The following is a 14,444-nucleotide window of genomic DNA, read 5'->3' as shown; positions in this document are numbered from 1 at the left end:
TCAGGTGCTTGCAACATTGTTCTGTATCTGGAAGGTTAATTGAAGATTTCAGGATTTTAGCTGAGCAGACATGAGGTTACAAGCACTGCAGGGAGTCAGCTGCTTGATGTGTGCTCTTTACAATTCAGTTGGATATCTGGGCTCATGATAGGTTCAGCTCTGCTGCTACTGCAGGCAGTGTGAGTTGTTGCCATTATCTTTGATGGGAGTAGGAGAGCCCACCATTAATACCAGTAAGTATCACTTCAGAGCTAAGGTAAAAGTAAAGAGGGCAGAAACATAAATGTCTGGTGACATTTTACCTTTTTACCCTTTCTATAATTGAAATTCCATGAGGGAGTTCATACCATTTTAACAGAACAAAGGGTGTTTACATCCAGCTGGAAAATAGTGAGTTATTTAATTTTTTGGAGTTTTCATTCCCTGCTACAGTGCTTCATCACGGGTCCATTATCTCTCTTCTCCAGGGTTATTATTTCCATACTGACAATCCCTTCAAAGATTGGCCTGGTGCTTTTGAGGAAGGACTGAAAAAAATGAAAGAAGGTGACCTTCCTGTTACAATCTTATACCTGGAGGCTGCTATTCTACAAGAACCCAACGATGCAGAGGTATTCACTCATCAGACTTTTACTGACAAAGGGAATGGGGACTCCCTTTAGCATGCAGTGATGGAAGGATTTGGGGGCTCAAACTTTTACTAGTCATGATTGACTGAAACAGATTAAATTCTAAGAGTTTTGAATTAGTATATGACTTTAAACAGACAACAGTGAGTCCTTCACAGGATGAGACACTGTTTTTGTAATATTATTGTTTGAAATGCTTCAAACCTTTCCTTCATATCCCGATGCTTTCGAAGTATCTTGTAAACACTGCTATTGTAAAGACAACAGTTTTGATTTAATAAGTGTTGAAATTTTTTTTTTAAAGTTATATAAATTTTCTTAATATTGCTGTTTTCAACAAGTATAGTGGTAAAGTCTGTTTTTTTGTGAAAAATATTTACAGTGTAAGTATCTAGGGCTCTTTGAATGTACTGCTGCATTAAATTAAGCAGTAGTATTTCAAAAAGCAGAGAATCCCCAAACCCTCTAGAACCCCTTAAATCTATACAACTTAATAATTCTTCTTCATCATTTTCCATAAAATTCTACCAACATTAAAATGTACAGTAGCTCAAATCTAAGAAAGCAGCATGTGATCATACACTGACAGAATAGCCTTGCATTCATTGACTATAAACATTTATCAGGCCCAAAGATATTCAGAACTGTATTGATTGGCACTGTTGGTATCACCCTGTAGAAAAATCTGTAGTTAGTGCCTGATAGATCTGCTGCTTTTATCACCCCTGTGTTTAACAATGATATTAGTTGTAACTCTGCAATTGGGTATATATAACAAACTAAGAAAATTATTATTATTTTTGCAGGCCTGGCAATTCCTGGGTATAACACAGGCAGAGAATGAAAATGAGCAGGCAGCAATTGTCGCCCTCCAAAGGTAAATGAAGTTCAGTGCTAAATCAAGGGTCTGATGAGTACTTGGTAATAGAGACCTGGGAATATTTAATGTCATTCTTATCTTGGAATGTGAAGCATTTATTGAGCTCAGTAAAGCATTCACATAGATATAAAAACTTTCCAAGTGACTTCAGAGGGTGATTAATATTTCTGTTTTATTAAATAAGTGCGATATTTAACCTAGTAATTTAAGTAGTTAAGAAAAGTTACATGGCCTGATAAACTTGAATTAGGCATAATGCAAATGAAGTGCCTTTTTGATATTCTAGCCACTTAGCATGTTTTCTGTAGTCTGTCCTTTAATGAAGAGGTTTTCTTAATTGGAGACAGCTCCCTTCAGCTGCTGAATGCTAGACTGACAACATTTTTAGGTTGATAGAGATGTGAATATCACAGAATGCTTGCATGTAAAATGTGAGTTCCAAAATCTCAGCATTATTATTATCTTTGTGTAATGGGCTTTTATGTTTCCATTTGAAGCAATATCCAATTGCATCAGTTAACCATGAAGTTATTTCATCTAAGGATACTCCAACTTCTTTATATGTAACTTATGAGCTTACCTGGATAGAAATGCGAGGGGTTGCCTGATTTAGGGCTTGCCCATTCCCAGTTTTCAAACAAGCAACAGCAATGTTCACGAAATAGATGAGATTCTGTTTTCAGTTAGTAGTACACAACCAGAGAAAGAATGCTTGAGGTGATTGTCTTCAGCTTTGTCAAAGAAAACAACTGAAAAATCAGGATGACTGTGAAGATTCATAGAGATGGAAGAAATTTTGGCTTCAACATACTTTTTTGTAGAGCTGAAAACTGTATTAAACTGTTTGCTTGAAATTATGCAAAGCTGCTCTTTGTTTATTAGACAGATATTACACAAATGAATCTACCTACAATTCCTCATAGTAAGAAGGATGAAAACAAAACTTTTATGTGTAGTTTTATGTACATATATGTGTATGCACAGCAATGTGTGGCATATGTGTGTATACACGTGCATAATCCACTTATCATACAAAAGACAATGTCCCTTTTCACAAGTATTATTGGGTAGATCTTACTTGTGTGAGTGGTTTTCTTTACACGGATTATTTTGGAAGAATTCAAGAATTGTCTTTGGCTAAAAAATGTTTCAATATATCTTTATTTTCTGCCTAGGTGCTTGGAACTACAGCCAAACAATCTAAAAGCTCTGATGGCCCTGGCTGTAAGTTATACCAATACTGGCCATCAACAGGAAGCCTATCAAGCTCTGAGAAACTGGATAAAGCAAAATCCAAAATACAAGTATATAGTGAGAAGCAAAAAAGGGTCGCCAGCGCTTAACAGGAGGATGTCTAAGACAGCAGATGAAAGGTAAATGCAGTGTAAATCCTGATGGTGGAAATTGCAACATCACTGGAACTGATGGTACATGCTGTGCCTCCTTGCTCTGTATAAACCCAGCCTGTTCCTTGTAATGGAATACTCAGTGTCTCTAGTGGCAGGAGTGGGAAGACAACATAGGACATTTGGTTTAGGGACTGAAGGCTTTATTTCTTATGCCATCTCTGGAAGTTAAAAATAAATAATAAAACAGCTAAAAAAATATGCTTCTCCTCAGCTCCCATCACTTTCCTCTGACCCTGCCTCCTGCCTCTGTAATCCCACATCCTGCACCCTCATTCTTCAGCTGCTTCCACATCCATACCAGGCCTTCATCCTCCTCTACATGTGTATGTTCTTCCTGCTTTCATAGTTTCTCCTATATCCCAACCCAGCCACTAGGATTGAGGAATGAGCCATTTTGCAGTGTGGCACGGCTTCAGTTCTCTGAAAATACTGGGAGGTGGCATCTGCTTGTTTGAAAGCCGTTCTGGTTCTAACCAAAGAGGCAGCATAGTCATTTTATTTGTCTTCAGCTGGCATCCATTTTAAATAACATAATAATTTATGAGTTGGCAGCCCTTCGTCATGATTTCATGAGGTCAATAAACAAGTACCTCTGCACAGTGAGATGCATGATAAAGTCATTAAAGGCATAAACATGATTTGCAGAACTAAAACACTTGGGCTATCTCACTGCTTGTCATTTTGAAGACAGGCCTTATGTTTTACCCTTATCACTTACAAGTCCTGGGTTGACAAGATAATTGAGCATGAACAAAAATAAAATATGCAAGTTCTGCTTAATTGCTAAGTGTGTTATTCTACTTCAGCTTCATCCCGCTGACATCTGGTGCTGTCAGTGCAAAGGTTTTATGAAGCCTTTTTTTATGAAGTGGGTACAGAAGCCTTATATTTTGGCATCTTTCTTCAAAGGTCTTGGCTAGTCACTTATCTATTCCTCTTAAGAATACTACTGTTTTTGCCAGTAAGGAATTCTTTTATGTCTGAGAAACTCATCTAATCTGAACAGTTTTAATAACCCTTCGTGTCATCTCACTTGGGCTCATGGTTGTACTTCATTTTATAGATGAAATTTTTATTCCAGTCATGAGTTTACATCACCACCTTGAAGTAGATCTTTGCCGTGATGAAGAAGCTTATTTACAAATTTTAGGAATATATCACTCCTGACAAAGCCACTACAAGGATTTTAATTTCCAGCTATGCAATCAATATTGAAATATTTGTAAATAACTGTATGATGGATCTTTATTTTTTCATCCTTGTCTAGCTCATTACTCGAAGAAGTAAAGGACTTGTACCTGGAGGCTGCTCACCAGAATGGTGATATGATAGACCCTGACCTGCAAACAGGACTTGGAGTTCTTTTTCACCTGAATGGAGAATTTAACAGAGCAATAGATGCATTTAGTGCTGCTTTAACTGTTCGACCAGAGGTACATTTTTTACTTCTACATTTTAAAAAATTTAGCTCTACAGGCCATTTTCCTTCTCCTGTCTCGATCAGGCTGTTATTAATGAGATGTCACTTCCGCCATTAAAATTTCAATACCTGAAATAGAAACGTTAATTACAGGACAGCCCCATTTAGAAGCAGATTTATACATGTCCAATTTCTGATTAATTGTAATAGTTATATAAATTTGCCTGTGACCACGAGTCAGAACCTCACATTCTGTGTCAATTAAGATACAACACTGTTATTTTCTGCAGTCCTCCTAACTTTGCAAGCAAAAATGAGCTATTCTGTCCCTTTTTGACACGTACAGTAGAAAAAACTCATTTTCTCACCAGGACTATACGTTATGGAACCGTCTTGGAGCGACCTTGGCAAATGGGGATCGCAGCGAAGAAGCTGTCGAGGCCTACACACGCGCTCTGGAAATACAGCCTGGCTTCATTAGGTCCAGATACAATTTAGGGATAAGCTGCATCAACCTAGGGGCATACAGGTAAGTTAAAAAAATGTGTACACAGAAAGTCAGGGATCATAACTACCAAGTGAAGATTCGTCTTCTGGCTGGAGCTATCTAAGGAAAAAAAGTAATCAGAATATAGCTACACAATCTCAGCTGTTGTAAAATTTTGTCATTAGTTTTTATGAAGTACTTGCAAAGCAATAGTACTTGTCTTATAGCCACAAATTCTACATAATAAAACTACCAAGCTGCTTAAGCATTTTTTTAGCTTTAAGTGAAAGTACTATTATAATCAGTGAGATTGTTCTTGCACTTAAACTTAGTCCTGTGCTTAAGAGCATATGTAAAAGAAAATATAAGAACCCGTTGTCGGAAGGGAAATTTCATGTTAAACTGCTTCAGTAGTTAATGTCATCAAAAACACTTGCAGTATATCCTTCAGGACTGAAGGATGGTATTCCAGCTGTCAGGTTAAGACAGGTAAGATGACGGGGAGCTAGGCTGCAATGAAGACAGTACTCCCAGATGTATGAATAGACTCAGCTCTGCATTACTACAAGCCATCCCCACCTGTTTAATGAAAATAAAACAAGAACAACATGAAAAGACTGATGAACTGCATGGTAAAATAATGCATTCGAGTCTGGCATGGAACTTTAGAAAGTTTTACTCTATTCTGTCTTTTTTCCCTCTTCTCTACAGAGAGGCTGTCAGCAATTTTCTCACTGCTCTCAGTTTGCAAAGAAAAAGCAGGAATCAACAACAAGTTCCCCACCCTGCTCTATCAGGCAATATTTGGGCTGCACTTCGGATTGCTCTGTCTATGATGGACCAGCCAGAATTATTTCAAGCTGCCAACGTGGGTGATCTAGACATTCTCTTAAGAGCTTTTAATCTAGAGCCGTAATAAAAAGTATCCACAAATTGACTAAATTGTATTAGGAAACAGAACTTTTTTATTACTCATCCCAAAATGACCACATTTTCCAATAGATCATGACTGTAGATCAATAGGGGAATTATTTCAGACATTATTCGAAAAGTTCAAAAGCACAAAAATACTGTAAATAAATTCAAATTCAAATGATTGAAATGAGCTGTGGTAATCTGACAAAGCCCTGAATTAGATGAAATAGGAATTTCTGAAGAATCTTCATCCCATGCAAGCTATATCTTTCTATATATACACAGCTTTACAAAAAAATGTATACTAAGAACAAACCTAGATAAATGGCTATTGCACATTAGAACGGCAAGCAGTGCATCCAAGGAACCTGCTTAGTAGCTCGTTGCACTATGCTGACCCCACTTTGCCCCACAATGGGGATTCCCTATCCTTTGATTTCTTTGATGAAAATTCTTCTCAAGGTCCGTTTTTAACACAGCTCTGAAAGTAGATGCATGTAAAATGGATGTGTTTTGTTTTGGACATATCTATTAGCTGGCAACCAGTTTTTGCTTCCAAAGGTACCTCGATTCATTTGAGCCCAGTTCTGCAGGCTCATAAACCATGTCCAATGTCAGGAGGAACATTGTCCATGGAGGTCTATGGGGTGAGGTCGGGTACCAGTGGGGAGGCCGAGTGTTGCCAGCAGAAGGGGCAATTTGCACTAGAATTGTTACTGTTCAAACCAGCTGTCCTTGATCTCGGACAGAGTCTGTCTGCTTCAAAGGAGCTCATGGCAGGGTCTGCACCTATCTGTGTACTTATGCACTTTAATCTTTCTTTTTGTAAAATAGTGCTATGCTTTCATTTTAGTTACCAACAACAGAATGTACAGGATGGCCTTGTTGGTGTAGAGGACCAACTATCATTTCCTGAAATGTAGTGAGAGGGTTTTCAATATTCTTATGTTTAGAAAGATGCAAATACAGTATAAACTGCATTAACAACTAGAAAGATTATTCTATTATGCATCCATCAGGTACTATACATATACATGCATGTGCATGCACATACATGTTGTATGCAAATGATGTCATTTCAGAACATAAAAAGCCACAGATCTTTATTGCAAATAAAGAAAAATCTTCATAGGAGTTACTGCCTGCAGATCATGCTCAAGGGAAAACTTTCCCTGAAGAAATTGGTCTATATAGTGCTTGTAGGATTGAGACCAAGACTTGATCCTGCTATTATGGTAAACAGTAGCAAGAGTCTCTGTGACCTCCATGAGAGCAGAGTAAATCCTTATATAACACCAGTATGTGTAGCTACTTACAAATGTGTATATAAACACACCATCTTAATTTTCCCTGATTGGATGAATGGGGAACAGTGTTGGGGCAGTACATTTCCACATGATGAATGGATTGATTGGCTACAATCAAACACATTTAGCTCAGGGTGAATGCATCAATCAAAGAAGGAATAGAAATTTTTAGGAGGTGATTTTCAGTTGCTGATATTTTTAATGTTTTTCCAAAATAGCGAGAGAGAAAAAGTGTAATTAGATGGCTACTGTGTTGACTTGTGGTCAGGAATTCAATGCGCAGAATAGCTTCTGGAATGTGGTAAAGTGGGACAAATGGCACATTTCTTATAAACAACACTAAAAGAAAAATCCAGCTCAGCCAGATAAAAAAGAAATCCAACTGCACAGATCACAGAGAAAGAAGCTCTGTGGGAGTTGGACAGTTTCACCAGTACAAACCTTAAGTTTCTTGCAGCTGTCTGTTATTTTCAGCAACCACTTAAAGGAAAATTCCATGTAAGACAGTGTAATCACTGCATCTAATCACCATCTATAGTTTGTTAAATACAAAGTATTGATAGTCATTAAAAAACCCCTCACTCTCCCCCACAGATCAGACATGCTGAAACAGCTACAGAAATTTTTCAGGAGTGTTTTATTAATTCATTGTCTACATCTATATTCCTGTTTATCTGTCGTTTCATAACTGATTCCTGCAGCTTTCTCTAAGGATGGGGTATGGGACTGACTGGGAATGTCACTTTAGCTAAGTGGGCTGCTGTATTCATATCTGCTGACAACAGTTTGCTCTTTTGCTTTGACAGCGATGTGTGATGACAGCTCTTTATTGATAAGGCAGAGCAGAAGGTGCAGTGCAATTGAATCTGGGAAGTGATAAGAGAGAAGGGAGGCAGCTTTGAGAAGAGGCTGTAAAGCAAAGGCATATGTGCTTAGATTTTGCTTGATGCCCTGCCATCATACAAGTTCCTCTAGAATATCCTCTGTGCTGTGGTGTAGGATAATCAGTGCTTACCCAGAGGAATTAGCTGTTCAGAAACTTTATTTTTATATCTTTAAATTAAAAAAACAGATATTTTTATATCTGCAAATTAAAAAAAAATAAGTACTTGATTTCTCAGAGTCAGAATGACAAAGGGCATTTGATACCCATGGCAGTTCACCAGACATCATCTTCAGCCTGTGGACGAGTAACACAGCAGTTGTTAAGAAAAAATGCAACTCCAAGCCTCTCCAAAAAGAACAGACTAAGTAGGAAGTAGCTTTTAGTTTATCCTGAGATGCACTGCTCCAAAAAACATTCATCTGCTGATGCATGTCCCCACCCATGGGAGTGGTATGAGCTGTCTGTGTAACCTTGAGACAAATCACGGGGGCTGAAATCTCCCTCCCGAGGGGAGGCTCAGGCCCCTGGGTCCATCAAGAGCACTGCAGTTCTGCTGCACAGAACATGGGCTTCAAAGCCTGTCCAAAGAGATGGTGCACACCCTTGGAGATTATCCCAGCTGTTCTCTCCTCTTGTAGACAGCCTATGGCAAGTTAACCACGTACCACTGACCGAGACACTGCGAGAGGGGAAGGATAAAGCAGGTAGACTTCTAGGGGCCAGTGGCACATCTCACTCGGCTCTGTCCTGGTCAGTGTGGGAAAGCAGCTGGAGACTGAGCTCACCTCTCTCTAACAGGTCAGACTCAGCAGCTCCTGGGACTTCTGGGGATATCTTTAGTATCCTGGCGTTTACCGTTCTCCTTTAGCCCCCACTGCCAAGCACTGTCAGTGCAGCAGACAGGATAAGACACAGCTTTGATCTGACCCCCTCACAGCATTCCTTAAATATTCAGGGGCAAGCATGTATATTTGCCTGAAACAGTAAGAGGAAAAGTGTGGAGGCTGAAGCATATTAACAACCTGAACAGAGAATTCATCTACTTGTACTTCTAACCAAGCATGAGGTGGGATAAATAAGGCGGGTGCTAAACAGTAGCAGATTGAGTCTGAGAGTGAGAGACAGCAAATCTGGGTCCTCTTCTCAGTGCTCCCTGTGAGCTCGACCAAGTCAAAACCTCCTGCCATCCGTGACACCCAGGTGTGCAAGGAAGGAAGATGGGAAATAATAGTCATTGCATGTGGTGGCACCGTGTGGGAGCAGGGGAGTGGTGCTGTTCCACAGACGGCATGGGTGAGGTCACCACTCACCTGGAGAGGAAGGTAACACACAAGCACAAGGTTGCCCAGGTCTAAGGAAGCAGTTTCACACACAGACTAGCCACTTCAGCAGAGAAGAGACTCAGACATTTCAGGATAACAACTGCACAGCATCTATGGGGTGAGGCCAAATCAGAGTGCTGCAATGGTGTATCACCATCTCTCCCACCTCTGTTTCTTGTTCTTCTTACTCCCCTCTTTTTCCAGAGGTGATTTATCACTGCCAGGTAACTGATTCCAAGTTTTTGAGTCTTTTTTCTATTTTCTATTTCATGCAATTAAAAAAACATTTTCCTAACCCCCAGCTTAGGACTGTCCTTGTCCTTTTTCTCTGCAAAGCTTTAAGAATATTTGTGACCTAGAAGCCTGATCCATAAAGCTGCTGAGCACTGGAACCCTGGAGTCTTCACAGGAGAGCTCAGCACTTTGCACGATCAGCTCACGTGTAGGTATTCAGTGACCAGGCAAGGGCTGGCTCTGGTACCATTGCACGTGCTGAACAGGCACTGGAATCATGGGGATTATTTATGGAGTGAGGCTTTGTAATGAAGGCAAAAGGCTCATTTCTGACTGATCCCATTAAACTGTAATGACCACAGAAACTTTGTGGGGATAGTCTTGAAGAAGTGATTTGATCTTTAGGTACACAGATATACACACCTGTATCTAATGGTATTTTCTTATGATCTGATAAATCATAGCACTTGTAAAAATATTGAGGGGGAGGTTCAAATGACACAAAACCTCATGTGACTATTGCATGCAGCTACATTAACCAATAACTACTCTGAAGCATTAACCCAATGCATGCAGTAATGCTACCTGAGCATGGGTTTACAGAATGCATGCAGAAGGCCCACACATAGGGTATTTTCAAACTACTGATTGGTATCTTCTATGGAATATTTTAAAAGTACTTTGCGTCTGCCAAACTCAAATCTGAGTTGTTCATATTATTTGGAACAGGCTAGACCAAAAGCAGAGCCCTTTTAAAATCCCATCCTCAGAAATCACTTTGTGTTGTGGATTTCATGTTTGCTTCAAGCGTTTAATTAATAACAGACATCTGTAGTAACAGTTTTTGCAGACATGTTTTAGAATCCTCTCAAGAATTAAAAAGCTAAATTTGCACAGTTTTCACAGGGAAGCTGGGTGTTTGGATTTTCACATTTTCTTCTCTAGTCTAAACCCCACAGCACAAACTAGAGAAAAAGGTTCCAAGAATCAGTGAAAAAACTGTTGTCTCAGTCTGCACTCTCTTACCATGGCCAGGCTTTTCAAACTTGCCCAGTAGCTCTGAAAACAGCTCAGTATTCAATGTCATATTTGAAATATGTAGATGTAAAACTTCACAAGATCTGAATATCTGCTACCTCCAGCTGAAGACACTTAACTCATCTGAAACCTCAGCATATGGAGTTAGGCTAATAAGCCAAATTTAGAAAACCTGGGCCTGAAAAGAAGGACCCTGACAACACCAACAGAGCAACCAGGTGATCCTAGGAACATCCACAGAGCATGGGCCTCCAGGACATAAAAGCCACCATGGTAGAAATAACTGATACAATTACTGGCAGACATTGTCTGTTGGAGCCAGTGAGAAATGGAGCAAAACGTAAATTGGTTGTAGATCTCTTTTGCCCAAACATGCATCTGCAAAATGAGACATATTAGTTATTTCGCATGAATAACCTGCACAGTTGAAAAAATGTGAATTCTGGTCACCAGTGTTGTCAGCTTAGCAGTCTGTACAGTGAATTTATGTAATAAATGTTTATAATATGCCAAGTATTCACAGACAAAAACGATAAGACAAAATGCACTGCACGTTGTCAAAAAACTGGTGGACATGCAATACAGTATTATCTACTATTCAAACCTTACCTAGGCTAGAAGTCAGATTCCTTCATTATAGTTCTACTGGTTTTGGACTGGTGAAATAAATGAGAAAAAAGAAGTGCCAGGCATAAAGAGATCACTGACACTTTGAACAAACCTAGGCAAAGTGAAAAACAGGCATGTCAGAATCCATGGAAAGTTTCAGAGCCTCAGCCCACAAAGTAATAGGCATTCAACAAGGGAGAGAGACAGAAGGAATCTAAATTTTCCTAAAATATGCTGTAACTTTACAAATGCTTGCATATGTGACAGCTCATTGAGCAAGCTTGCATGGTCAAGACTTGATGTGCTTTGATCTTTTTTCCCCTTCTACATTTACAGAATGCCATCAACATTGGCTAAACCTTTAATTTGAATAGCCTTTTTAATATCAGTAAGCTATTGTAAATTCAGAAAAATGAAAGAAATTTATAAATATATTTTATATATCAGAGTATAACATATCTAGAGTAAAATAAAACTATATAGTTTTGAGAGGCATTCTGTGTGGCTTCCTCTATATGCTGTAAACTGTTTGAAAAAAACCTTTGCAATCTTGCATCAGTTCTTTTGGCTTTATTTTTAAGCCAACGTACGGGAAAGAAGAGATTATAGGGTTGGCAGATACTTTCACCCGGGCCATCTGAAGAGCCCTGCTGCTGCACAGACCTGCCCTGCTCACTTCCCTCCCCGTGTGAGGGTGAAGGGCAGGGGCCAGGCCTGGCAGGGCGGGCGGTGGGTGCGGAGGTGGGAGCTCAGCCCGACACCTGAATGTTTACATTCCGTTACCAAGGCTCATATTGACCCAGATTAAGAATCTGAATGTAAGAACATAACGGGGTAAAAGATCAGTTTCTTACTACAGGTAGCTCTGCCTCTGTATACTTAGTGCATTATCAGCTGTGTATAATATTAAACACAGACCTTTAGTTTACTGATGCTTTAATTTGGTGTTTCCTTGCACTGCTGTTTAAAAATAACCTATTTCCTCAAAAAAAAAAAAAAAATTATGTGCATACTGGATGTGTAAAATTTATTAAGGTCATAGATGACTATTTGCAGAGCACCACACTTGATGTAGTATTTTTGTACTGTAATGGAAGCATGCCTTCCTTGGGTTCTTTTCCACATATTAAATTGTATTTATTTACCTGTATTTATAACTGTGCGATTTTTAAATATGTTTTAAAAAATAAACTTTGTCTGTGGCTTCAAATATTTCAAAATCTCTTTTCAATTTGACAATGGTCTTGACTACAATTACATGAACTGAAAGGAGGGATCTACATCTCCAACTGAAAGAAAAGATTTTTTCAATGAGGTCTTCTGTCCTATTGTTTGCAAAGTGAACATGCTTCTCTGCCTAAAAATTAAGCCCAGAATATGCTTTTGTTCTCATTTTTCATAAATTCATTGCTACTCTGAGGCAGAGTTATTTTTAGAATTTATTTTTATTTCAACATGTTGATCAATTATATTTACAACTGGAAATTATTTCAGCTGAAGCCTGGCCCAAAGGCTTTTGCACAAACAGTCCACATGAGGAAAATGGGAAAAAAGTAGATCAGAATTTTTCCTGAAGACCATGCAACAATTAAACCAGAAGTAATAATACCAGAAAACAATCCTTATAAAAAAAAACAAACCCAACTTTCAGTGACTGAAATCACTACTCAAGCAATTTCCCAAACACCACAGTAGGAGTTTGCTATGAGCATTTTTCAGTTTTGGCTTTCACAGGATGAGACAAAGGAGCTGACAAGGATGATATTATTCCCACTCTATGTTTTTCCTATGAGACACCAACATAAGCACAGACATGAGGGACAAACATTCCTGTATGATGTTGTGGACGGAAAAGCTGGGGGCTGTGGACGGCTTGGGGGGCTGTGACAGGACAAAGCAGGACCACACCAGCAAGGATCTGAAGGCTGACACTGCATGAACATGTGGGTTGCTCCAGGAAAAAGAACTAGAACATACAGCCACAGCAAAGGGAAAGCTGTCTGAATATGGCTTTAACCAGAACATTCTACTAAAGGAGAAAAAGGAAGAGACATTAAAAACACACTAAGGATTAGGATGAAAGTAATTGGGGGCTCTTGAGACTGGTGTGTTTTGCCAGGAGATACAAAGGTTAATTTAGTTCTTGCTGCTCAAATGTACCAACAAAGCAGCAATAGGAATACCCATGAGCTACATGCTCTGTAAGGAACCCAGATCAGGAACACAGCACTGTCATCCTGAAGCCAAAGACAGTGGTTGGGAGAAAAGCATTAGTATCAAATACACATAAAAAACTGCTCAAAAAATCAGGGAAGGATACTGGTGAAGACATCTGAAAACACTATCACCCATGCCACACCAGCTGTCAGTCATGCAGTATCTGTCTTCAATAATTTTATGGCATTTGTCTTCCACCACAGCTGTCAGTGCCTCCCTTATTCAAGTTAAGCTGGTAGTACACCTGAGGGACAGAGGCATTACTTCCCGCTTTAGTGAGGGAGAGGGGAGTGTGGTAACTTGTGAGTTATCCAATACCACCTCCCACAAACAGTCTGCAAAAGCTAGCAAGTACAAATCCTACACAGGGAATTCTTGGATGAAGTCTGAACAGAGCCCTTTAGCTTGCACAAGGAGCGACTCTCCCACCTCTGCCAGCTGCTACAAGTGGTGTGAACGGTGTGGTGTGACTTGCCATGCTCACAAAGGATATCTGTCATAGAAAAGAGACCAAAACAGATCATTAAATCTGGATTTCAGAAGCTGAACCAACTTTACATTTCTTATCTTTCAACATGTCACATGTCCTGTATTTCCACATCAGGAAGTGTCACTCGGAGCCTGGCAGATTTACCTCTTTTACCTCTCCTCCAGTTCCTGGTTTCATGATCCTGTAAAAAGTAGAAATGCTTGTCATCCTCAGTCTTCTTTTTTGGTCTATTCTTGCACCTACCAGACTCCCAGTGGTCACATTGCTATGTAAAGTCCTTACACGTGAGGAAAACAGACTTCTCCTTTACTGCAGATGAAATTTATAAGTGAGTATGACAAATTATAGACCATGATAAAGTAGGAATTTGGGGTGAAATGACAACACTATTCCACACAAACCTCGCCAACTCTTGTGATCAAAGAACATCAACTGGCTTAAAAGTTAAAAACAAAAAGTCAATCTTGACTTAAATCCTGTTTTCTATTTTTGCCTTGGTTTATATCAACTCAGGGCTTGTGGATTTCTCTTTTTTTCAATCTGCGAAATGCCAGGAGTCACAAGAAATCAAGACTCTCATGAACCTCTCTGTTCCCTCTGC

The 14,444-nt window shown here is 39.3% G+C and overlaps 1 protein-coding gene across 1 annotated transcript in view; it reads left to right on the top strand.

Moving 5' to 3' along the window:
* Positions 1-6,854, top strand: part of PEX5L (peroxisomal biogenesis factor 5 like) — a 100,027-nt gene extending 93,173 nt beyond the window's left edge. The window contains exons 11-16 of the mRNA XM_018075028.2: positions 468-611; positions 1,436-1,506; positions 2,685-2,882; positions 4,186-4,351; positions 4,710-4,867; positions 5,537-6,854. Coding sequence (XP_017930517.1) covers positions 468-611; positions 1,436-1,506; positions 2,685-2,882; positions 4,186-4,351; positions 4,710-4,867; positions 5,537-5,741 — 942 coding nt within the window. The 3' untranslated portion in view covers positions 5,742-6,854. The remainder of the gene's footprint in view (positions 1-467; positions 612-1,435; positions 1,507-2,684; positions 2,883-4,185; positions 4,352-4,709; positions 4,868-5,536) is intronic.
* Positions 6,855-14,444: the final 7,590 nt, after the last annotated feature.

Source organism: Manacus vitellinus, unplaced genomic scaffold (genome assembly GCF_001715985.3).
Source record: "Manacus vitellinus isolate BGI_N305 unplaced genomic scaffold, ASM171598v3 scaffold_29_pilon, whole genome shotgun sequence".
NCBI classification, from domain to species: Eukaryota; Metazoa; Chordata; class Aves; order Passeriformes; family Pipridae; genus Manacus; species Manacus vitellinus.
This window is presented reverse-complemented; position numbering and strand designations above follow the sequence as displayed.